The sequence below is a fragment of the Nothoprocta perdicaria genome, unplaced genomic scaffold (assembly GCF_003342845.1).
Source record: "Nothoprocta perdicaria isolate Ctin4 unplaced genomic scaffold, notPer1 scaffold_176, whole genome shotgun sequence".
Classification (NCBI taxonomy): Eukaryota; Metazoa; Chordata; class Aves; order Tinamiformes; family Tinamidae; genus Nothoprocta; species Nothoprocta perdicaria.
Genome location: NW_020454938.1, coordinates 1,005,810 through 1,031,167, shown reverse-complemented (window position 1 = coordinate 1,031,167; position 25,358 = coordinate 1,005,810). Strand labels below are relative to the sequence as shown.

The 25,358-nt window shown below is 47.6% G+C and overlaps 1 protein-coding gene across 1 annotated transcript in view; it reads right to left on the bottom strand.

Moving 5' to 3' along the window:
• The window catches only part of NTRK3 (neurotrophic receptor tyrosine kinase 3), a 207,045-nt gene that overhangs the window by 8,066 nt on the left and 173,621 nt on the right, over positions 1–25,358 (bottom strand). The window contains exon 15 of the mRNA XM_026036300.1: positions 22,775–23,018. Coding sequence (XP_025892085.1) covers positions 22,775–23,018 — 244 coding nt within the window. The remainder of the gene's footprint in view (positions 1–22,774; positions 23,019–25,358) is intronic.

The window sequence follows — 25,358 nt, the reverse complement described above, 5'->3', positions numbered from 1 at the left end:
AATAAAAGATTTAGTGCTTTGCTTTCCTTGGTCATTTGACATTTGCTTTGCACAGTCTTTTGACAGCTTTCTTACTGCTGCTGGCACTTTGAGCAGGCTCTGCTCCTGTTGCCGCCTCGGAAGAGCCACAAGAATAGCAGTAGGTGCCTTCATAGGGTGCAGCATTAGCTACAAACTTCCCTTTTGTGTGCACAAAGTCGAGATGTTTGAGTTTGTACAGAATCACGTAGCAGTACTAGAGGCCTTGGCACCCCTTCTCTCCAAGAGACTACGCTCCACAAAGCAGCTCTTTTTAGATCTGGAGATAAGGCGCACATTCCTGAATTACTGTTGGAGTTCCTGCAGCTCTATGTACAGATGACCTGGTAAAGAAGATGACTCTTCTTTAATTGCAGACCTGGCTACCAGCCCAGGCTGGGCTGCACCAGAACATATGGCCTTTAGACCTTAGCTGGATGATCCCTTGAAAATACTTAGCTCTGAACCTTCTCCCAGCAGCCAGATGTATGTCCCCATCGGGACACATTAATTCCTGCTGTGGGCAGCGTGTGTTGTTCAGCAAATCTGGACAGTTTTGTAGAAGAGCCACAGGTGGCTGGGTCACCTGAGAGGAAATAAGGACCAAAAAAAGAAAAAAAAAGAAAAGAAAAAGAGCAATGCAAATGAGAAACACGGAAAGCTTCTTTGTTTGGCTAAGCTGAACTCTTGAGGAAAAAAAATCCTAACACACAACTGCTGCAGACTGTGTCCTTGTAAGTTAAAGAGTGTCAAAGCTGGTTGGGGGATGAATGAATAGTTTCACAAGGACAAGGCAAAGGCTGGTTCCTCCTAGATATCCAGGAGGAGACACTTTCCTTGCTGTCAGTGCTGGACTCAGCAGCCTTTCCCTTTTCCCATTAGATGTTTTTGAGCTTTTTGTCTGAGTGACAGATTCCGGGGCACCTTTTGCAAAGTGGAGGGATTAGCTCTGACATGCTGGCCAGATCTGGGCTTCACTAAGCATTAGCTGTAGATACTGCCCTGCATTTCCTACTCATAACTGTCACCTCARTAAGCTATTAAATACCCAAGTAGTTTACAGCAGCAGTTGTGTTTAAGTGCACGTTGTGACTGGATGTGATTTCCCTGCAAACTCTCTATTAATTTACCTTCAGCTTATCTAGGAAGAAAGGTGTTAGATGTCAGACTGCATCGGTGTCAGAATTATTCTGTCTTCAAAATCCCAAAGGTTCTTTCATGGCTTTGAAAGGCACCATGTTGTGTGGCTGTAGCAGCCCCAAGGTTGAGTCAGTCTGTGACTGATTCTCAGGTCCCCCTCTCTTTTAAGCTCAAAAGAGRGCCTTGCAAACTCTCTCACCAGCCTTGTTCTCATCTCCAGGTCTCTCAGGTGTGCTCCTGGGTATACTGAACAATTTGCAATTTCTTGATTGAAAAAAAAAGAAAGGAAAGAAGAAAGGTAGGATTCAATTGTGGTATTTCCAAGCAAAGTTTCCACAGATGCTCTTGTTTTCTTCCCCCAAACTCTGTTCATTGTGGAAAAGCTTCTTGATTAAACTGTCACACTTATTTCAGCCCTTTCATTGAGTGTAAATCCTTTGCCAGGCATGGTTGATGCCATAAGCAGGAGCAAGATCACGGTGGTTCTAGACAGCGCTTGGTCACTTAGGACATGGGAGGACTTCCAAGGCACCAGGATCTATTTCCTCCTTGCAGTCACAGCCAGTGCTGAACATGAGCTTAAAAAACAGTGGCTCAACAACAGGAAGCTTCCAGACCTTTCAACTACTTTGTCCTGTTGTGTCTTCATCACGCATTTCTCTGCATGCATCTCCTACGCTTCCTGCAAGTGGCAGATCTGTTCTCCTCTTCATCCTCACTCTGGCCACCTGCTGATGCCTTCCCCTTGCAAGCACTGATATGAGGGGTTTGATGCCTGCCCATCTGCATACCAGTGACTAAAGGTATCTTACAGCAACACGCAAGGGATCGCAGGGCTTTTCTGGGATTTACACAGTGCCTAAGAGCAACCAGGAGCTGTTTCTTCCACCGACACGCACCTCACCTTGGTATCCCAGCCTTGCCCAAAGCAGGGGAGATGCAGGTCGCCTGCTGCCAGAAGGAAGAGCGTTGGACTGACTTACTCAGAGAGATGGTGGGCGAAGGAACCCAAAGTCCCTGTTGTGACAGAACGCAAGGAGCCAGACAGCCCTGCTAGGGAGCGGGAAGGGCTGAGCAGCAGCGAAGCCGAGCAGGGGGTGAGACCTTCCTGCTGTCAGCAGGACTGTTTGCAGAGGGACTCTTTGTTCCCCCCAGATGCACATACTGTGTTTAAACACAGGTCTAAAAATAAAGCCTGCCATTCACATTGTTTTTCCTTACTTCATTTAACAATCTAGTTGCTTTATGACCTGTAATTCTGCACTGCGTTGAATCAGGCGGTGTAATTTGCAAGCAGGGACAACATCCCTGCTCCCCCTTCCCTTCGCCTCTGCTCCACTGAGTATGTTTTAATCCCACGGTTTTCAGCATTCCTAATGAGCCATTAACAAGCTGCCAATTACTTATGCAAATGAGGGGGGGGCAGACAGGGAGGGGTGGCTGTTGCTAGAGGTAAATTCTGCTACCTAAAAACGGCCTGAGATAAATCACTGCTGCTGTAAGAGCTGCCTGTACCCAAGAGTCCTCTCTGTTATATTATCTGCCATCTAAAATGCCAGCGGTAATGCAGGGGATGGTTAAGGAAAGGGAAACAGAGGAGTAATCGCACATATATTTTTAATTATGTTTGCCAATAATCTATTTGGTGTGTTCCCTACCACTGTTCATCCCTGTCTTTTTGTTCCCAGCTCTGTAAAATATCATCCTAACAGCCGCTGCCAGAGCCTCGCGAGGTGGAGAAGCGGYGACCCCGCTCCAGGACCCCGGGGCCACCTCCTTGGTACAGCCCAGAACAAGGAGCCCCTGCACTGCAGATCTCCAGCAGCTGCAGGACGAGGCAGCGCTGGGATGGATCTCCTGGTGGCAGAGCACGGTGGCTTCCTGGGAATGCCACCACGGAATGCTCCATGGGATGCTCCATGGGATGGAGCAGGGCTGTGGTGCAGAGGGCCAGCGCACAGGCTGGTGGTCTTCTGTGCCTGACCAGGAGCACCAACTCCTGGCTTTTTAACTTTCTTGACTAACCACCTTTCTCCCGGTCAGTGCCCGGATAACAGCAAGCGCTGGGAAGGCCACTAAAACTTTTCAAACTCCAGCCGTCAGCTGGTTAGTGAGGCACCATATGGATTTACTGATTTGGCTCCACAAGATTACAGGTCCTTGCACCACACTACGGTCGTTTTTAGGAGAGATGCAACGTCCATGAAACAGCACAGCTGTCAGATGGTTCCAGCTTTAAAGGGGATCTGCAGCCTGTGAGGACTGCAAGTACCGACAGAAATTATCCATGACTGATCTACATTATCATTTTGGAGTGAGTTGTTAATACTACAAGAAGTATTTAATCACTCAAAAGCTAATCAGATAGAGACTGTTAAAGTTAAACCATCATGATGCAAGAAATACGTCCATCAGGAGGCTACTTTTTTTGCCTACAGAAATAAGGAAAAACATCTCCATTTCTGGTCTGGGAAAGTAGGAAGCAGATTTGACCAATAAATCCTAAGCTAGTGATATAAAAGCAAAGTCTCAAAACGGCTTGAGAAATGCTGCTTAGGAAATAGTACCAATAAAGCACTTGCATGTGCTATCACTCTATGCTAAAATGCTTTCAGATTGGTATCTCATAATCTCYCCTTCCATCGTCCCTCTCTCTCTGTCCTGACAGTGACTCCCCTCYGGGTAACCAATAATACTCCGTCTCTGTCTGCAGCCAGGGCCGTTCCTGACTGACGAGTACACATGATTTAGATAAGGCTCCATTACTTAACTTCTGCATGCTGGATAATCAGTTCAACCGCCTTGACATTAATCATAATAATATTCAAAATTCATTAGGCTTGATTGTTTGGAAATCTATTTCTTACTAATGTCAGATTCACTGAGCATAGGCCTGGCAGCACCGGGACAAAAATGGAATGCAACGAAAGGGAATGGGATCCCCCCGTCTTGCACTTGATCTGCCAGCCTCTGGTTTGTTGTCCCTGAAAGTTGTCAGAGCCTGCTGGCTGACCAAGGGCCATCTCCATAAACCTACAAGAGGATACGGAGCTTTTGACAGGGGTTAGATGCTCACATACACTCACGCTAATCTTAATTGCATCTGTTGCATCCAAAAACTGTGCAGGGAAGCCAGAGATTTGTGTCCGTTATCACAGTGCAGACATATGGAAACTGCAAGTGTCTCTGAAAAAATAAATCTGCCCCTTGCTTTCCTGAAAATTTACAGTACTTCAGACTACAGGCTGTGACTTTAGTGCTTTACCTGGATGAAAACCTTCCAGCACTATAACAGATAGATTGTCCCTCCTTGACAAGTTTCTAGAAGCCAACTGAGGACAGTTCCCTCAGGAACACTTTCTAATCGTATATCTGGTCTGTTTAGGTACTGGGGGTGATGGTGCTGCCCAGCTCCCCTTCGGGTAAGAGTTCTCACCCACTATACGAAATCTTTAGAGAAATATCAAATACCTTCCGAAGAGGCTCAGCTTTGCCTCCTAATGCCGGCAGTGCGGGCGCAGATGGCATCTCCTGCAGGCTCAGTGCAAGTGGCCTCAGAGTGAGGAGCTCATCATCAGGGCTGCAGCGTCACACTACTAACGACACGATTAAACTCATGGGTGCCAGTGGGAAAGCTGTGCTGGCTCCGGCGCTGCTGGATGGAGAGCTGCATTTCCCTGCAAACACGGACACTGGTGCACGCGGGCAGGCTGCTGTAGAGGCACCGTGACTGCATGATGCTAATGGCTAGATATGCTGAGGTCTGGGGAAGGAAAGGTGGCCCTGGACATGCCCTACCTGAAGCTTCCAGGCGAAAAATATAGCGTGGCAGCTGGAGAGGCTGTACACAACAGCTGGAGGTGGGARCTGGAGAAGCCAGGGCCACATCTGCCCCAGCCCGGCTGCAGCAGGGGAGGCTCCACAAGGTTACAGGAGCAGCGGGAAGGGGCAGGACCCAGACCAGCACACGAGTCTGGCCTTGGACTGCAGGATCCTGCTGGACAACAAGCCAGATGGGAAACAGAAGGACCCGTGAATCCAGTCTTTAGCAATTTTGCCATTTGCACACGTTCGACTGATTTGCCAGTATCTTCATAGTGGGGTCTCGAGACAGCAGCGCTCCATTAGGGTTAGCCACAAAAGGAAGGGGGAGAAGGGGCACACGAGTCTAAAGAAACCACTAATGTTGCACAGCGYCTGGCAGGGTGAGCAGCCAACGCAGACGTGTGCCGAGCAGACAGGACGGTCCCCAATTATGTCACTGCTGGGGCATTTGCTTGGAGGACAGAGGTGGGCTGAGCGCGCCGCGTGGTTTCACCGCTCGGCCAAGCCGAGGGGCTGAGTACGTGTATGCAGCACGTGCAGGCAATGACACGCGTGGCCGTGCTCCGAACAGCTTCACAGAACAAAGAGCGTCACCGAGGAAGCCCTGTTAATTCCACGCTGCCATCCTGCCTCTGCGCGCGAGGGCCCTGCAGGGGTTTRGCAGCTTGTGATGGGTGCCAATCCAGACGGCCCAGCGGGAAGCCCACAGCTTCCCTCGAGAAGTCATGAGCAAATCTTTTCTACAGGATGGAAATTTCCTGCTTGCCACATTGATTTTCTCCAGCCTCATCTTCTTCATGTTATACTCCTATGTACTTCTCTCAGTAACATCTGTTTAACCTTCAGGTTAAAAACTCAGCTCACAACTTTGCAAATATTTGCATTCAGGTATCACATCTCCCCATCCTGGTCATTCCCTAGCAAAACTATTCGCATACTGTACTTTAAATCCTGCCTCTGATAAAGAGGATCCTTAAAATCCTTTAACCTCTGAGTCAGGGCTAGATTAAAAAAAATATATTTAAAATTATGATTGCAATAGAGCCACAAAGTGATTGCCCCTTTGCTCTTTGACATAGGCTGTCTATGCAGATGGCTTCAGAAGAGCATTTGTCTCCAGGTCACACTGAAAGCCACAAGGCTGCTAGGGAGCTGCCACCCCCTGCCCCAAGGGACTCGGCATGGTTCAGAGAGGACAAGGTTTATATGGATAAAATGCACCATGGCCTGGGGCAGGCATGAGCCCTCTTCACAGTGATACTACTGGATAATATTGATTAGAAGCGGCTCGGTGCTTTATTGGCCACCTGAGAGGTGTGATGAGTTGTTACTGGAATTGTACTTGATAATCAAAGGCATTTGTCATGCTTTGAAATGCTCTGGGCATGGGTGTTCGCTGCTTGTGTCTCACCCCAGCGAGAAACAGGAGCCGGGAATCCGGCACGCGGAGCGCTCACAATTCCAGCCTTTCTCCTTCAGCTTTCCCAGAGAAACATTTTCCTTCCTCCCTCTTGCTGGCAGGTATGGGCGACCTTGCTGCCCTCTCCTTCCACCTACCCCAGTTTGATTTTTTAAGCCATTTAGCAGCCTTTAAATGCACTTAATGAGGTTTCTGCCTGCTCTTTGCTGCTGTCCCTCTGCTTCCCTGACACTGGGAAGAAGAGCAGTTTTGAAACCTAKCGTGGACTTCCCTGCCCTGGGAGGCTAATTACACGGTACTGGTGACCTCCTAACTGCAGGGTAATCCACTGTGTTGTGCCCGGGCAAATTATCCGAGTCCTTCTGTCTTTTCCACAACAGCCCTATGCGTGGATGGAAATATGGATGGTTAAACCRTCATTAATCTTGGAAGCACCTGGCACTTCCCCATGCTGGTAAGGAGCAACCTGTGGACACAAGTGGCTCTCAACTGGTAGGCACAACCTGGAGACGCGTGCGGGCGCCTGGGGATGCCTGGGCCCTCTGGGTACCAGCTCTGGGCTGAATTTTCAGCCCATTGGATGGGGTTGTCTCGTCCTCACCTGCAGCAAAGAGACCAGCGCTCACCCAGAAGGACCTATCCAGAGTTTTCTGCAGGAGAAAGAGGCACAGGAGGGTGTTGGGGCTGTTGTCCGGCTGCCCACGGCGGTGTCACAAAAAYGCCTGTGATAAAAGAGCCAGGCTCGCACGGCACCTGTGCCTAGAGGAGGGGATGGATGGAAATTTTGGGGGGGAAACAACTGAACTAGCCACTCTCCAGCTCAGCAGGATGGGGCCAGAGGTTCAGTGGGGCAGGGGCCACCACAAGGGAGCTGCATGAGGACGGCACGAACGTTTTTCTCTGAAACCATGCAAATCAACAAGGCGCAGATCCAGGCACTCACCGGTCAAAACCCAAAGCAAAGCCGCAATGAGATCAACAACTTTGTGCTTTGCCTCTGCGTGCGGCTCCGCAGCTTCTCCCTGCTCAAACAGTCCCATTGCTCAGGGGCTTGGGACACCCTTCTGACCCCCAATATCTGTATGGCAGCTCAACATATTTCTGTGTGRCTTAGAGCCACTGACACGGTTCCCTCCAGAGAACTGTGCCATTTTATAACAATCAGAGCAAAGTTTTTCAGATTATATGGGCTAATAACATATTTTAATTTGTTAGGAACATTCGGGTGGGCACCGTATGATTCCTCTGACATTTAAATAGTGACAACAGAAAAGAAAAAAAAAAAARMTAGGAAAGAACGGTTTCYAAGAGCATTTCTTCCCCAAACAGGAGCCCTGAAATAGAATGGCAAAATCCCACACGCTAGTATTGAGATTGGCACTGACACCTCCCGTCCGTGCCCGCTTCACTTGAGCATCTGCCAAGCGAACGCAGCAAACACGGGATTTTGGTGCCCTTGCCACAAGCGTGGTTTTGTCAAGCGACCCCCCCTCCTCCTTAGCTGCTCTGGCAGTTTGTGCCGTGCACTAACGAACCGACCGAAGCGGGTGCCTGCGTGTGTCGTTGCTGGCCAGGGGCTGCAATCAGAACTCACGTGTGCTGCGCCGTGTAGCTCGCCTCGGCGTTTTCCCTCCTCTGCCTTTCCCAAACAGGCTACGGTCACCTTATTTTTTTTTTTTTTCCCTTCCCAGTGCCTCATTCATTGTGCACTCTGGTTAATTAACAGGACTAGGCTGTAAGGCAATCGAGTCAGGGGTCTAGAGCTGCATCATACGCGTGGCGTGCAAGGCACGGTCTGCCACAAAGCAGACTGGCCTGTTGGCCCCTCTCCTGTGTGCAGCTTGTAAGGCTTGCAGTGAATAAGACTCTGCTGAATGAAGCATCTGAGAGGTGGAAAGTTGCCCTTGCAGCAGTGTGGGCTGAATTTGAGCCTCACTTTTGTCACAGACTGTGTGGGTGCCCTTGGGCAAGGCACCTCATAGCTCTGGGCTTCACTTCTTAGCCTGGAAAAGGGGCAAGTGTGCCCGGAGTGCCCGAGGACGCTGTGCAGGAGCCTGCCAAGAAGGGAAAAAATGGTCAAATATTTAGCTCAGGGTTACTTACACCTGGCAAAAGAGATAGAGGGTGACACGATAAATACTGAGGAGAAGACTAGCAAAGAAATTCCTTTGTTCAGTGACTGCTTTTGCCTTGTACCTCAACTGGATCTTACAGGATTAAAGGCAGGTGATTATGTAAAATCTGTACTACAGGGCATGTGTAAGAAATGTGAGCTAAGGCCTTACCATTCTCATTACCTGACCTCGCATGTTCCCTTTCGCAACCTCAGCATTTCTTTTCAGATAGGTTTATCCTGGTGGTTATTTTAAGAAAACTGTGTTAAAATTCTTGCTTCTGTGCCAGGTACCTGCTGTTTAGCAAACGGGCCATGACTAAGCATACACTGGAAATTAGGAGGATCTATGAGTTAAAGCAGTGAGATTTGGGGACCATCTTCCCTTAGGAGCACATATAAAGTGGTGCTTGATTATGAAAAGGATAAATCTGATGTGATTGATGCAGCGGGAGATTGGATTTGATGAACCAGAGAGTCCCTTCCCATTCTCTCTACTCCTAATGAATTCATCTTTTAAGGAGGGGGCAAAGTTATTTTGATGGCAGACAACAGAGAGGTGTGCAGAGACCTGCCAGTCCATCCCAGGATTTAACCACATTCCACCATCCTGAAGGTGGGATGCATCACGCCCCTGGCTCTGCCAGTCAAGCAGATATCAACATATCAAGCAACATATCAAGCAGAACTAGGGGCAAGGATCCTACCTCCTTCTCTCTGCATTTTCCAGCCACTGAGAACTTTAATAACTCTCTTCAAACCACTGAGGTGATGGTCTCACAGGTTCCCTATGTTCTTCTAACGTCCTTACCTGTCTCCCATCAACATAATGACTAAGTCCCTCGCAATTTTTTTGATATGCTTCTCCTTGGTGAAGATGAGCAGGGATGGGATCACCTCTTTACACTGTCAGACTGGGGCATGGAAAAAAACACCTGAATTGCAATGGTTTATATGGTGGCAGCCACACAGAAAGGCTGGGATCACACTGCTGGACTCTTCCTCTCCATGCACCTAACTAGGCTCTCCCTTTCCTAACAGGAATCGCAGAGCAAAGCGTGTTTGGCAGGASACACATTCCTTAGCTTGGGACTCATGTCCTTCTGGCAAGACAAAAGGCCTGAGCTTGGCATTCCTTGGCACAAYATGAGTTTGCTTTGGAAGGGATGCACAGCAAAAGTAACTATATTCATTTTTTTTTCCCCTAGAATCRCTTTAATACCTTTACTGCTACTTGCTAATAAGTTAAAATGCTGTCTTTCTATATTATCAAATAGTACAGGATAAGCAAAGGGAGTTTGTTCATCAACACACTTTCAAGGCTAGRAAAAGATAAAAAAGAAAAGCAGCAACGTATTTGGAGATGGTGGCTGTAAACACAACCCAGGTGTTACCTGCTATGACATTTTAGCCAAGGGGAGATTGCGTATTATTGCTGGGCACAGGACTCTGAGAAAGGATGTGAAATAGCGCATAAAAATTGTAAATGAGAAGGGAAGGCTTTTCCTCTCCAAAGTGTGGCTATTCTCAAGGACGTGCTGCACAGCTCTAGGGCCTGATCCTGCAGATAATACCAGCTATAGCACTTCTGTGTCTTARTACCCCACTGGCTTCTTCAGGGACTGCTTGGAGCAGGGAGCACTAAGCCCAGTGGTGAGTGGTTGTGGGATCAGATTCATAGCGTGCCAAGCATTTGGGATGAAAAGAGCTATAAAGAAGTCACATATTATTATGTCACATTGCAAAGGTCAACTCCAGTATTTGTTCTGTCATGAGGACATGATTGAAAGGCAAAAAAATAGTGTCAGGGCACAGGGGAAAATCATTTTTTAAAAACTGCCTTCAGGGCTGAGGATACAAAATTACATCAGTGCTTAGAACTAAATTCCCATCCACACCTTGCAATTCAATTTCAGCTCAGAAAGGCATTAAAGGAACAAAATCACCTTTTGGTGGCACGTCTGCTTATCCGCTGACACATCCCCTGAAAAGTCAGCGATATCTAAACTCAGGCTCCCGTGTGACTGTGGCAGCAGTGGTGAAGCTGCCAGAGCCCTGCTCCGTCACAGACACCACGAGGGCTTTGCAAGAGCCACTCAGCTACTGCGCACGGCATAGGCACCCGCTTAATCCCTGTCAGTGCCAGCCCTGGATGAGCCTCGGTGACACTGGGGAGAGGTTGGGGACAGCTCTTCCCTCCGCGCCAGCGGCAGCGTACACCTCCACGTGCAATATCAGGGAGAAGGCTGGGCTTGGGAAACAGGAAACCCCTTTGCTCTGCCTGCCTCCCATGACTTGCCCTGATCACAACCACACCGCAAATATTAACGCCCGTCTCACGGGGCTCAGCCCTGGGAGACAAGGTGGGGAAGTCAGACCGAGCTGTCCTGCCTGCCCCTACAAGGCTCACGATCCAYGGCCAAAGTGGACTGAGCAGCAGCGTCCTGGCTGTGCCCAGGAGCCAGGCACAGCCAAACCCGGCACTCGCCCTCTCTCACACACTTGTGCTTCCYGCAGGCGCCTCGCAGGTGGCTGTTGTGACACGGTGACACACGGCTACAGCACCCGACGCCGCGGCTGTGTCCGCTCCGGCAAACGGGCAGCGCAGGCTGGCACGGGGCGGGCTGCCTGCTGTAACACTGGCCAGGGTTCGCTCCACAGCACCCAAGCGATGGGTGCAGGACAGCACACGCCAAGGGCAGCCCCCAGCGAATGCCACCTCGCTTTGAGGCACAAAGAGGGTTTCACAACCCCGCGTGGTACCCGGTCACTGAGCTGCAGCACAGCCCGCACCATCCACTAGCGCCCATACAGCCCAAGCAACCACGGCGGCCGTTGGCACCGAGCCCCGYGTTCGCCCCGCGCGCCCCGGCTGCACAAAGGAGCCCCGGAGAGGCGCGTGCGGTTCCTCCCGCGCACGCGGGACCTGCGGGATCGCTGCCTACGCCCGCGGGTGCCTCGGTGCGCGAGCGGCGCCGCCCCTGCGCCGCGATGCACTCACTGTTGCAGCCGCCGCCGGTGCTAGTCGCTGTCGGTGCCACGCTGCGCCGCGCTGGCCCTTCCGCCGCGCCGGCCCTTCCTGACGGGCAGTGGGCGAGAACGAGGGAAGGAGACAAACAGAAGAGAAGGGAAGGGTGAGAGAGGGGAGGGAGGGACAGCAGGGGGTGAAGCAAGGGGGCAAGAAGGGGAAGGGCAGCTCTCGGAGTGAGCCTGTGTCCTGCACCGGCTGCACTGACCCTGCGCGGCCCTCGTCGGGTCGCTGAGGGGGACGCGTGGGGTCCGGGACCTCTCTGGTCTGGGGCTCCTGAGGTGGGACTGCAGCATCAGGTGCTCACCTGCCTTACGGCAAAGCATTATCAGCGGTTGAGACACCAGTCTGCACTTAATAGTGACTAATTAATATGTGACAAGATAAACTGGTCACATAGGTGTTACCCTGCCTATGGGGGCAACAGAAGGCAGCAAGACACACGAGGGACAGCGGAGCTCTCGGGGTTCATTTGCCTGATGGGTGGCTCCATCTGGAAGCTGCTTTCTTGGTCAGGTGCTTTCATTCTGGAGCACCTTTCATCCACATTGCTCCAGGCTCTTTACAAAGACTAAACCTTCAGGCTGGCTCTGAAGCAGGGTGCAATGGCAGGAATTTTGCAGCCAGGATTAAGGGCATCATTGGCCAAATGTCCCAGTTAAGAAGCACCTGGTCCAGCACCCTAYTCTTCCCCCAAAGTCTTCCTCCCCTCTGTACTGTCACTGGTTGGGGGAGGGAGGAAAGACACTGATCATCTGCCAGCGCTTATAAAACTGAGCCCTACAAAAGGACAAGGGAAAGAAAATATAATGGAGCGGAAAATACAGGACGATGATTTCCATGCATCAAAGCGGGAAAGATTTAAGGAATGGCAGGGAAGGTAAAGGGTGGGAACATCAGAGCGCAAATGCACAGTGAATGATTAGTATGAGGTCTGTGGATTTTCAAGCGAAATGGCTTTGCTGCCACCAGGACAAAAAGCAGACAGGTCCCACCACGAAGGGGCAGCTGGTGAGCGCTGCAGGCTCACAGGAGACTTCTCCATGTGACATTTAGCAATGTGGACCCGATGGCCAAGGGAAAACCACAAATTTGGGTTCAGGGTGCGTCCAGCTAGTCATCACCCTGAGCACCTTTCTCTCCTTCACCAGAGGTGAAAATTCAGCTATAAAACGTAGCTGATGGCTCATTCTGCTTAGGGAATTGCCCTGGGAATGCCTGATTAGCCTCCAAAGTGCTCTGCTCCCTTCCCAAAGAGTTGAGGTAGGGAATGGGTGGGGGCCAGGCTTACAAAATTGTTTCATGATGCTTGGTTAAATTGCCTTTACATTACAATGTCACTATTAGGGGAAAAAAAAGAAAAGAAAGATCTAGCAAAAAAAGCTGCATCCCACAGCCAGCTGTGGCAGCRGAATGGACATTGGAACGAAGCAGAGCAGATGAAGTCATCAGCAACGGGAAAAAAAACATCAATATAATATAGTGCAGAACACAGCAAATTCTACCTCAAACACAGAGCTGAAAAAGAAACATCTTCCTTTGCCAGTTCTATTACCATGCATTTATTCCAATAACAAATAACTAACCCTGAGAGTAACCCAAAACTGATTTATTCCTCCGTCTAAGTAAATACAAAGAGGCAGCGGAACCTGACTGTAAAGAACACTGATCTCATATGTTTTCCTCCTATGTATTGGAAAAAGTGGGAATGGAGTTTCTGCCTTGCTGCCAGGGGGTGCTGGCAGAACGTTTGAGTTATAGATATTGTATCTTGTCACTAATGACTGCAGGGAACTAAAAGGGATTTGGATTTTTTTTTTTATGCTTCACATTAATTGATAATTTGGTCTCAGAATCCACAGTGGAACACAGGATTTGCTATATTGGATCAGTCTACTGGCCCATAAAATCTGGCATCTTGCCTTCATGATGCTCAGAAAAATTATCATCTAGTGTCTGCTCATAAGGTTGCTGGCCATTTTTGTCAGGCTATGCGACTGAAACAGAGAAAAGGTCTTCCTGGCTTCCACACGATGATGCCTCTTTAAACCTTGAACCATGGGTTTGACAGGGCTTATCACTGTGCCTGCATTACATCTCCTTAATGCAAGCAAGAAACTCTGTAGCTATGACCAGTTTCAATAGCTATGCAGCTGTTTTCCCCCCTGGTTACCACATCCCAAATAGTGGGAAGGTGAACTTGCATTTTCAAAGTCCATCCAGGAACCATCTGCTCCTCTGGCCCCATACAAAATCCTTTTTGTTTTTTTGGTGATAATAAGAATACGAATTGGGGTAGAGCGGGGAGTGGCGTGGCTTGTCTTGTGCTGAGCAGAACAATATTGATTAGGCAGGATAAAATTTTCCATCATTAATTCATTTAGCAATCTTATCATATGTTGTCCACATAATTGGACGGGGAAGAGAGAAGTGGAATCACTTAAGCGTTCAAAGCTCAACACACACCAAGAACGGACTCCCATTTCTGCGTGTGTGCAATTTTGTGCATCGTTGCCTCTTGATTGTACATTGAACATGCTCTCTTTGACAGCCTGGCCCTAAACAGCCTGTTTATTAACGACAGCTGCTTGCAAATAGGGGCATTTTCCATCCAGCTGCCTTGGAGAAGGGGCTCTCTGTGTCTATGAGAGAAACTATGGAACAGGGCAGGATGAGAAGGGGAAAGCCAGTGGGAATTCTGACCAGGCAGGAACCAGGAGGGAAAGGAAAAAAAAGAAAAAAAGAAATGTTTTCTTTCCATGCAGATGTCTTAATTAAGAAGGACAAGATGTTTGGATATTAATTTTTTCTAGGGAGGTCTTCAGCTTGTCTTTAAGCAAGGCCTTTCACACACAGGAAAACCTTCACATCTATCACTTAAAAAGCTCCTATTCCACTCCATATGTAAACAACAACGACRACAATAGCAGCAGAAAAACAAGCCAATTCATAATTTATCTCCACTCCCACTCAACTTGCTTTTAAGTTCTCTGYCTCCAGTCCTGCCTGCCAGGTCTGTGGCCATTCCCACCTTTCCTGACCCATGGGGGATTTCATGGCTGCATCAGTGCGTGCCAGGACTGSACTCCTGCGGGTGGAAAGGCTGGGACATGAGGAGGATCTGGGTCCAACAACTTGGAGAAGGTTGACACCTCCAACTCCTCCTCAGTTTCAAGTGGCAGTGTTTCTTCCAGCGTGGGAACAATTCCTTTTCTCATGCTCAGAARCACACACACACTGGTGCATCTGATGCTCACTGGCATACGGTTGCCTTCTTTTGCTCTACCTACACTTTTAATCAAACCACTTCAGCAATATCCAGGAACCATCTGCTCCTCTGGCCCTGTACAAAATCCTTTTTGTTTTTTCTGGTGATGACGCAGAGGACTGCGTTCTCCTGAATCTCCATCACAGGAGAGTCTTGCTGATTTGAAACTAGACACCATGCTCTTTTCTCTGCATCTCATCTCTTCGAGGCTAATAGGATATTCAGAGTGGAGAGAGGAGGAAGAATGGAGCATACTGCGTGCAAGCAGCCTCTAGCAGGTGAATATTCACTTAAGGACCACTGCTATAAAACAAAAATTAGTCCAAGAGCAAAAACAGTTTCATGGTCAGAGGAGGGAAAAAAAAMCAAATCAAGGATTAGGATGGATCACAAGTACTTTGCTTTGCCTCTCTAAATCCATTTGCTACACCAGGATAAGAAGAAAATGGAAAAGAATCCTGCCCTTCTGAGTTTAGTTTTATTGAAAGGGAAATGCATTGAAGAAAAAGGCTCCTGAAATCCCAGCAGAAAACTTGCTGTCTCAGGTTATCAAAGCAGCAGTAAACAGGCTTGGACAAGCTCGACTATGTGGAAAAACAATCCCAGATGTCTGAACTCAGCTGAACCCCGGACTTCTTGGGGCCCAACCACCRCTTGCCTGGGTTCAAGATTTGATGGTTATTCACAGCAGCCTTTCCCRGATTCCTGGGACGTGGGGATGAGACAAAGCAGCTCTTGTGAACAACCAAAGGTCCCAATAAGAATCAGCATAGGCATGTCCTACATCAAAGGAGGTTCTTGTTTTGTTTTGTTTTTCCAACAAAATGACCCATAATGGATTATTTTGCTTCCACAACTCTGTTCAATCACTCTTCCCACCCTTCTCAACAGTTGACACCTACAAGCTTGTGTGACAGGGAACTCCATCACTTTACCACCCAGAGCAGCACCTCTGATCTCAGCCTCCAATGAACATCAGCAGGTTTCTAGCTCAGGACATGCCATCCAATGAATAAATCCCCCCTATTTGTCTACATCCGTGACCTGTGAGAATAGGAAGCTCCAGTGATAAAAAGACAACAAGGAGGTAAACTGAAAGGCTCTGGACTTCCCTAGGTCTGGAGGGCAGTCAGGCTGCTGGGGAGAAACAAATGCCTCAGCTCAAACTTCAGGGAGCTGCACTGAACTTTGATTGAAAAACAAAATAATAATAAGTTGGGATAACTCTGAGCAAGTGTGTGAGGTTTGGGAGGCATGTCCAAGGGTTAAGCAGAGAGAATGTTCACCAGGGTCTGGTGAACATTCCCACTGTGTTAAGCCTTAGCCAAATGACTTGCAATGTGGTGGCCAGGGATCCTAACAGGAGAAGTGTGGAGGTTAAGCTGGCAGGTTTAATTCCCCCCAGACAACCTGCTCTTTTGTGTCTGTGCTTCAAAGATGGCACTAGATTATGAGGGATCTTCAGCAGCCACATCTCTCTCATTATTGAAATGCAATAAATAGCAAGAACATGACAACAGCAACCGAAGCATGAGGACAGGTAGACGGGGAGGTGGGGGGAAGGCTGCAGGTGGAAGGTTTGGCAGGGTGGAGAATTAGGGCAATTACCGTTTCTGAGAAAATGCCAGAAATGCAACACAACCTAATCTCCCCAATTAATTCCTCTGCACTTGAGTCGCTTTATGTGAAGGGCTCTTAATGCTTCAGAAGGAGAAAGGGGAAGAAAAAAGTACTCTTCAATATTTGTTTTTCCCTCAGGGGAGAAGTGGGGAAGACGTAAGGAAAAATACCTGGTTAAAACACAAGACAATGCTGTTATATCGTCCCTTCAGGAGATAAGAAACTGTGCTGCAAATTCAATTTGCAGAGCGTTTTATAGGAGCCACAGAGATATCAAAGGCCAACATGTTTAATATTGCATTTACTTTTCCTAGGCACAGATCACTCCAGGATTGGCCCAGGGACACCTACCACACATAGTCACACCTGAGCACTTCCCTGACCTGCCCTGTTTCTGGCCCTACCACGGGTTCAGGACAGCTTTGCTCTTCTGCCTCCAAACCACCAGTAAGGGATGTTGCCTTGAGCCACCCACACYGTGCGGGAGAGCCAGCGCTCACCTGGAAGGTGAGCAATGAAAACAAAGAAAGAAATATCAAATTARGGGCTAGGGTGAGGGGTATAAAGAACCGAGGATGCCAGATAATTTCAACAGTAGCTCCAGGCTCCTATACACAGCAAGACATCAGGACTGCTCTACCTGGTTGGCCTATCTGTGTCAGTACGAGGGGTCTCCAGCTTCAACATATCCAAGRTACCATGAAACCTTTGTGCCCCATCTCATTTACATTGGACAGAGCAGGGTATGTTCTCCTAGATCCCAGCTGGTACAAGAGAAAACTACTTTTCATTTTTAGGTCCTTTCATCAGTAGAACATACATTTACAGATGTAAACTGGACTTCCCAATTCCCTGGGAGAAAGGTTTCATTTCAGGCTCATTTCTAGAAGGACAGCAAGGTGCCTGAGAGGGGTCAGCTTTCCCCTTCGCAGGGACTACTCGAGAGAGTTTGCCCTGTCYGCAGTTTTGGGGAGAGAACTGGGCAATAAGGGCTAGGTGGTGAATTTGTTCTGCTAGTACAGACCTGTGAACACACTGCCCAAGATGGAAAGCAAAGCAACACACAGAGCAGCCTGAGCATGCAAGTACGTCATGTATGGCTGAAGGACACACACCAGCATGAAGAAGCCATGGCAAGGATGCACGAACACCACAGGTGGGTGGCCTACAGCTAAACTGCAGGTGAATTCAAAACTGGTGTGAATAGAGGACCATTTGGTGATGTTTGGCACCTACCTTCAAAGAAGTTTAGGAATCTGCCTCTGTCTGGGGGAGTCTGTGTCAGACTCTCAACTCCGTCTTCAGTGTAAGGCTTCTCTATTAATCTTATCTACCCTGCTGAATGAGTCTCCAAAGGAGCATGACCTAGGTAGCCACTAAGCCTCAGTGATCTATTACTYACATGGAAGCCTCACTGGAAAAAGAGCTGATTGTAGCCCAGGCAAAATAGAGCAGTTTTGAACTCCAGAGGAGACGAAATAAAATTGGAGATGATCAAGATGGGGAGAGGGTCATCAGGAGGCAGATGGCCATCAGGAGGTAATCTGACAATGGATACTGAAAATTATAAAGAATGTGTTTTTTTTCTTTATCCATTTTACAGAAAGGAAAAAATGTTTGCAGCAGAAAGACAGAGTAACCCTTCAGGCTTCAGAGCAGGACACATCTGCCAAAGGGATCCTAGAGTTTTTAAAGAACATTAATCTAAGGCCGAAGTCATGGCAGAAATGTCTCAGTTCTGATGGTCTAAGGAAGTCAGGGCCAAGGTTCATAGGAAGAGTTAATGTTAGTAAACCAACAGATATCACTGAAAAACAAAAACAAAAGCTCAGAGAGAGCCTGTAAGTCTAAAAATCATTTTTTTCTCCCCTCCAAAAATATGAAATGTTCTAATAAAAGTTGCAACTTCTTCATGGACACCTTTTCTCTCCAAAATCCAAAGAATGCTCCAAAGCAGCAGACAGAAGAGAGCATTTTTTAATATTATGTTTGGCTCTGTACTGCCAGAAATAGAAATATATTTTCAGAACCTTTGCAAACCCTCTAATGTGTCTGTTTTGACAAGTGGGTGTCATCTGTGTGATGCTCTGTAACCTGGAATATGCTCAGGAGAGCCCTCTGAAGAAGTCCGCATCTAAATTCCCTAGAGGCTTCAAGTACAGTACAGGCTTTGGGGCAGGATGCCAGGACATGAGAGAGCTGGAGAGAGAGATATCTGAATGAAATTTAAAACCAGTACAAATTCTTCCTCTACTGGACCTAAGACTTCACTGCTGATGTCCCACCTTGTTAGGACACTACCTGGGAAGTCAGTAAAGGCTGTCAGCTAGGATTTAAACTGTGCTTTCTTCTAAAGATCAAGAACTACCGCCCTTTCCTTAGCTTCCTCCATAATGAGCAACTCCAACAGTCCCAAGCAAGTGCCACATAGTTTTGTTTTGGAACTGGATTTTTCAGTATAGGGGCAAAAGGAAAATGACCTGGACTTAACTGCAGCACAGAGCTGCAGCGGGGCTCCGAGGGGATGTCAAATCCTGGTCTGCTGGGGAGAGAGCATCCCTGGGTCCTCAGCCCCATGCCAGGGATGCTCCTGCTCTGGATAACTGTCCTGTCGTGCCACCCTGGGCTCCTGCAGCAGCTCTGGGCAGGCACCGTGTGCCTGACTTSCTGCAGTCCCCGACCTGACACTCGGCTCTGCTGGAGGCGCCACGTCCCCGAGCTGCAGCGTCCCGCCGCCTGCTGTCACAGTCCCGAGCCATTTCTAAAAAAAGAGTCCGCTTACACGTTTTTGAAAGCAAAAAAAGCAAGGACAAACAATCTGCCCAAGCCTTTTCTCCCCAGCATGGCTGTATGCCATCTTGCCTTTCTACGGAGACTCAAATGAAAGATTACATGGCACGTTAATAAATGTGTTGCAGAACTGCTCCTTCAGCATCATTGCCTTTACTCATCACCTAGACACTAGGATGCTTCTCCYTCCTCTCCAGCCTCTGCTTTCTAAGTTCACCTCTTACCCAACCTACCATCCTCCATAACCGTCTCCTCTCCCTCTTGTCCTGTTGAAAGAAGGATTAAAGACAACAGCTGATGGGATTACTCTATGCTACACATGCGAAAAAAATCATCTGTGTTCAGCTTGAACACCAAGAGCCTTGCAGAGAAGCAGAACTACGTTGTCTGCTGCTTTTACTACACAAATGTTTGTTTTCTGGATCCTAATGCATCAGGATATTAAGCAGTTCACCTTTTCAAAGCACTTCTGCATCCCACAAATGCAGGAGCCAGATGGCAGGGTGTTTTTTTCTTTCCTTTTTCTTTGTTTGCAGAGATCAAAAATGGGAAAGGAAATGCCTCAGCCTGGAACACACTCACATGTCCACATGCCCAGTTATCTTTGCTCAGTGGGCCTGGGCAGGAGCAAACCCAGGAATGCAGCAAACTAAAGTAAACACTTGCCTGTAGAGAGCTCYAGACCTGTCACTTTGTGTCAGCTCTCAAGTGGAATCCTTCACTGTATTCCCAGAAAATGATAAATTATAGTATTCTCCCAAGGCTGCAGCCTGGACACAAAAAGTCATATTGCACTGAAATCACCTGAAACAGAACTTTGCTGCAGGTCCCACCGCCGGGCATGGCAGACTGTGCTAACAACGGTTGTGCAAAAACACCGAGAGTCAAATCTGGGGAATTTTACCAGACAGGCTGTGGATGTGACAAGCGAGAGTGCCAGAGAGTGTCAAAATCACTCTCTTAAGTCACATCTCCACCTTCCACAGGGGAGTCCCAGGAGCAGTTTGGTTCTCACCCCTGGCCTCRTCTTGGTTTCTCTCTGTACCTGTAAAGAACCAGCCGCTTAGGGTTTCTTGGTGCATTTTGTGATGGGTCTGTACACTTGAAAGGATTTTCTCTGAAGTCTTGAAGACCCACTTCTTATGCAGGGAATCTTAACAACTAAAATTATAAGGAAGATAGACTCAGAATATGAATGCACAGCTGTTGTTAAACCAAAACCGTTTCTCTCATCCGCGTTTGCAGGAGGAATCGAATGCTGCTTCATACTCCAGTTACAGTCATGTCTAATGCAGTCAATGCACAGGAGCCCCATGTGGCTCTATTAGTKTCACGCCTGAGTTTGTGTTTACAGGGCTGTCTATTAGTGTTTGCAGGGAAGTTGGGAGTTCAGAGRAAGCAAGGCTTGTGCTTCTCCCTGCACAGAAAGCAGGGGGAGAGGGCAGGATAATTGTGCAGGTATGAGATAATAGCTGGAGTTGTCCATAATATGGATAGCAGGAGGCAGCAGGGAAGGCCACAGACTGTCACATAACTGGGAATGCACCAGAAGCATCAATAACGTGAGAGGCTCTSTGTGCTCTCCTGGTAATTGCATCCCTCAAGGTAGAGATGACAAGAGACTGAAAAGTGAAGTATCTGGGTTCTCCTCATGCTCCAGGAGGAGTGTGGCTCGCTTTTGGCTAAACAAAGGATGAAGGACATTGGTGCCTGGAGCTCTACTCTTGGCTATGGGGAAACAGCTTGGTTGGGTTTCCCAGCTTTGTCACTGAATCCTGCTTTCGCCTTGTACAACTCCTCTAAACCCTCTGTATTTCATCAGCAGGTATACGGGTAATTAAAATCACTTTAATTTGTTAGGACCTCTCTCAGGATTCCTATGTGCATGTAAAGCAAAGACTTACTCATCAAAAGTTTTAAAAGTAACAAAAGTACAAAAAAAAAAAGAGAAAAGAAAACCTCCTAAGAGCAAAAGCATGTACTCTACGGGTATGCTGATCCGAAGTTCAGCTCTCCCTCTGGTAAAGAGGTGATAACTAGTTCTTGCTTTGGTCACGTATGACAAGTCAAATGAACAAAGTCCAATAAAAACTCATAGGACACTGCATGGGAGAGCATGGAACAAACCCCAACAAAGCAGCTTGCACAGACAGGATGAGGTCTATGAGACACTATGACAGAGAAGGGAAATAAATAAATAAACAAAAATCCACTATGGTGCATTGGTCTAGGAGCCAGGCCAGAACACTGGCAATCACATGGACCAGCTTCTTATCCTCCTCTTGGCTCTGCTTTTGCCCACTTGTTGCTTACTGCAGTTTCTGCAGTGAGGCTACCTTGACCATCCCTGTTCCCTGGGCACCTCTCTTCCCCAAGACCTTTTCCAAACAAGGACTTTTGAGCTTTCTCAATCAGCTTAGSCCTGTTTTATGCTTGATAATAAAGCTTAATGTCAAGCCAGTGTCCTGGATTTGGAAAAGCAGTTTGACTAAGCACACGTAGCTTCCTCTTCCCTAGTGCAGTAACTCTGCTTGGTATCTGCCTACCAAGCTAGCACATAAAGCAAGCCTTTTGAAACAGAACATGATCACAATAAAGTCCTTTAAGGTAGCTGATAAAAATCAGCCTCAAAGCCAAGCAAGCACATTGTAACCAAAAATAACCCAGCCTGGGGCCTTAGCCTGAAAAGCCTTTCGTTGGTTTGGCTGTAGGTGGCCCGTTGATAAACCAAGAAGGATGAGAAATATTTCCCCCCAGGGAGGTTGCCATCCCAGGCAGACAGGGCAGTGCAGACTGGCACAAAGGCAGTATGCATGGCAAGGGGAAAGCACGAGTGTGAATCACAGGGGATAGGGCTGCAAAGGCGCTCCTGACTCACTGAGTCAGTCCCCAGAGACTAGGGCAGGATTAGCCTCTGCACTAAATCCAGGCATTTTTATCTAGTCACTTCCTGAACTTCTTTAATGACAGGCCCTTCAGCAACCTACCTCTGGCAAATTATTCCATTGTCTAAATGATGTCCCCGCTGGAAAAAGCGTTTGAGGTCGAGCCTCAATTGCCTATTATTTCCTCTTCCATATTTTATGTACTTATCAAGACAGTCTTTCTGTTGCCTTTTCTCTAGGCCCCTGTATTAAGTTTCTTTAATCTAACACCAGAGGTCAGAGCCTGTAGTCTTTTAATCATCTTTGTCTCCCTCTCTGGATTACCTTTAATTTATGAAAGTCTTCAAAAAGAGAAAGGAAAAAAAAGTAGGAAGAATATAAAAAAGAAGTGACTTCAGAGCTGACCTAAAGCATGTGCTGGAATATCAGAGAGAGCTCTGTGTGTAGGCAGCTGCATGGATGTCTGAAATATATCTATGCTTAAGACTGTAAAGGAAAGAGGACAGCGGTTTGGGGATCAGGCACACGCAAGTGTGGCTGGTGGATATCCATGTGCATATTTCACTGAGGGAATAACCAAGTGAGCCCAGAGCTCTGTTTGATTTATTGCAGTATTTTCTAATCTTTCTTTGTTCTGGGTATCAGACTGCCGCTGGAGCTGCCTTACCCTGTAGTAATCAGTGCTGTAGACATCTCTCGACATCCCAAAGTCTCCAATCTTCACCAGCAGGTTGGCTCCAACCAAGCAGTTCCTGGTTGCCAGGTCTCTGTGGACAAAGTGCTGGGAGGCAAGGTACACCATTCCAGAGGCGATCTGGCTAGCGATGTGGAGCATCTGGGATAGCCCTAGCTCCCCTTTGGCTTGTCGAGGCTGCCCATCCACGAGGATCATAGCATCTGGGCCATGTGCCCTATAGGGAGGAAGAAGCAAAAAGCATAGAGTTGGATCTCCAAAATGACCAGGAGATAGGAATCCAAAACAGGCCCTGTTCCTGCTCTGGTGGGGATTAGCCTTCCTTGTTCTGAGCAGTGAAGACGTATGCACAGCTTCAGTGGAAAGAAAAATGGAATTAAGAGAACAGGAGGCTGGGAGCACATTTGGTACATGAATGGGTGTCCCACATTCTTCTCCTATCCTTACCCTTCTCTAGACAAGTTATGGCCACAGGTAGATACAGACTCCTTGGATAGAGGGACCATTGGCTTGATGCAACATGGCTGCTCTTCTCTTCTAAGACCTGTCCAAAACTAATGAGCCTTAACTCTAAGACCTTGAAAACTTTTCCAGAGGTGGAGATATCACCCCTTTTCCTTCCACAGCCATTGCAGTCTTGTCTCCTTAATCCCCACAAAGCCGTCTCTGTTTCCATCAAACACCATTACACCAAATATACTCCTTCCAGTTGACACCAATCCATCTAGGTATCACAGAAAAGGTTTCAGAAGAAGATATCATAGGTTCTCCCAGAAGCAGTGCAGCTACTGTAAACTGTAAACAAAATGCAGAGGCATTTTCCTGGGCAATAAAGGAAAATATTTTGGTGAGCCAAGTGTATTCTAAAAGTAGGACTTAAGGTCAACCTCGTTCCTGTCCTGCCCCCCTTTTAATCCCTTCCTGTACCAAGCCTGCCTTTGCTTTGCTCCCTCTGTGATGTCCCTTCCCTGGGGGAGCTCACGCTGTGGTAGCCCGTGCAAAGGTGGAATGACAAAAGCCCTCATACCTAGGGAAAAGCAAGAGATTTGCTGTGACCTTCCTACCAGTGACTAAGATACAGCATGTCTTCTTTTTTTTTTTTTTTTTTTTTTTCCGTCTGAGGCTTTCAAACTGTTCTCTTTGAAATGATTCTTGGCATTTCACCCCTGTCATCAGCAGTAACCCCGTGGAGAGCTTGCAAATTGAAATTGCATGTACAGCACTTTACCTCCTTCTTGACATGGGACTAAACAACCCATAACAAGATCTAAACTGTTTTTTCCCTTTGTCTCTGTTCCTTAATTACTCTGTTGGGCTTGAGGGCATGCAAAGAGATTAGCAGCCAGGCATTTGGGGTTCAGCTAATACAGTTTTTCATATATCCTTGCCTTCAACCACCTCCTGCTGCCCTACCATGGGGAATATGGTTCTGAAGCTCTCAAATGACAAACTCCAGAAATGAGTGCTAAGGATCCAGGCATATTTCAAGAGCCACCAGTCACTGATGCTGCAGCAAGTGCGAGATGAGCTAGTGGGGAAAAACCTACAGAGCCTGCAGGGTTGGGAATGCCAAAGGAAATCTTGGATGTGAGTGGGGATTGGGGGTGAAGACAGTACATTGCAAGAACTGCTACATGCAAGGAAGAGCAGCAGAARATTGTATGCAAAGATGACTGCCTGATGTCTTATTTAAAGAGCCTCCCAGGTGCTTTACCCCAGGAAATTACCTCTTGGTGACAACAGATATTGACAGCCAGCAAAACTGAGCCAGAACTGAGGTGAAATTTGCTAAAAGCAGCAAAGCAAGACAAACAAGAGCTCCCAAAACTGTAATGGACAGTTCGCACTGGTCAAGCTTTGCACATACATCGTATTTAGCTGCAACTGATCCTTGTTGTCATCAGGGTAAATATTCTAATATAGAGCTAGCTGGAAAGCAAAGGACATACCACTAACTCATTACTGCCACCTGTAAGAAATACAATAATTGCCACCAAAGCAATCTATCTGAAGAGAATAGTTTCAGTTGAAGAAACGGTCAGCCAATACTTCTRTTTCATTGGTTCTTTGCACATATATGTCCTATATTATATATTTTCCTCCTTCTGTCCCCTTCTCCATGCCACAGCGGTATGGTCCAGAAGTAAGAAGTACCAGCACATTCACGAGATTAACTCATGAGAGATATTTGTGCATTAAGTTGCATCAAGAAAGCTGCAAGAAATATGAGAGAGGTCTGGCCATCTCTTCTTGAAGCAAACTAATTCATCTGTACAGAAAGAGAGCAAAATTGGAGGGATGTCTGTCAAAGAACTTTTATAGAGCAATGAAGGTTTTTGTTGACATGAGTTGGACAATCATCCCTCAGACTGCATGCTCTCTGCCGAAGTTCTTCATTCTGTCCCAAGACAGTGCAACTGTAGGGTTGCTGAAAGCAGAGCTCCGCTGGGAGGAGTGACACAAAAAACTCAGAATTATATAACTTGTCAAATAAAACGTTCTTGATGGCAAGATCTTTCAGTATAAACTGAAATTATTTCACTAGGGATTATTTTCC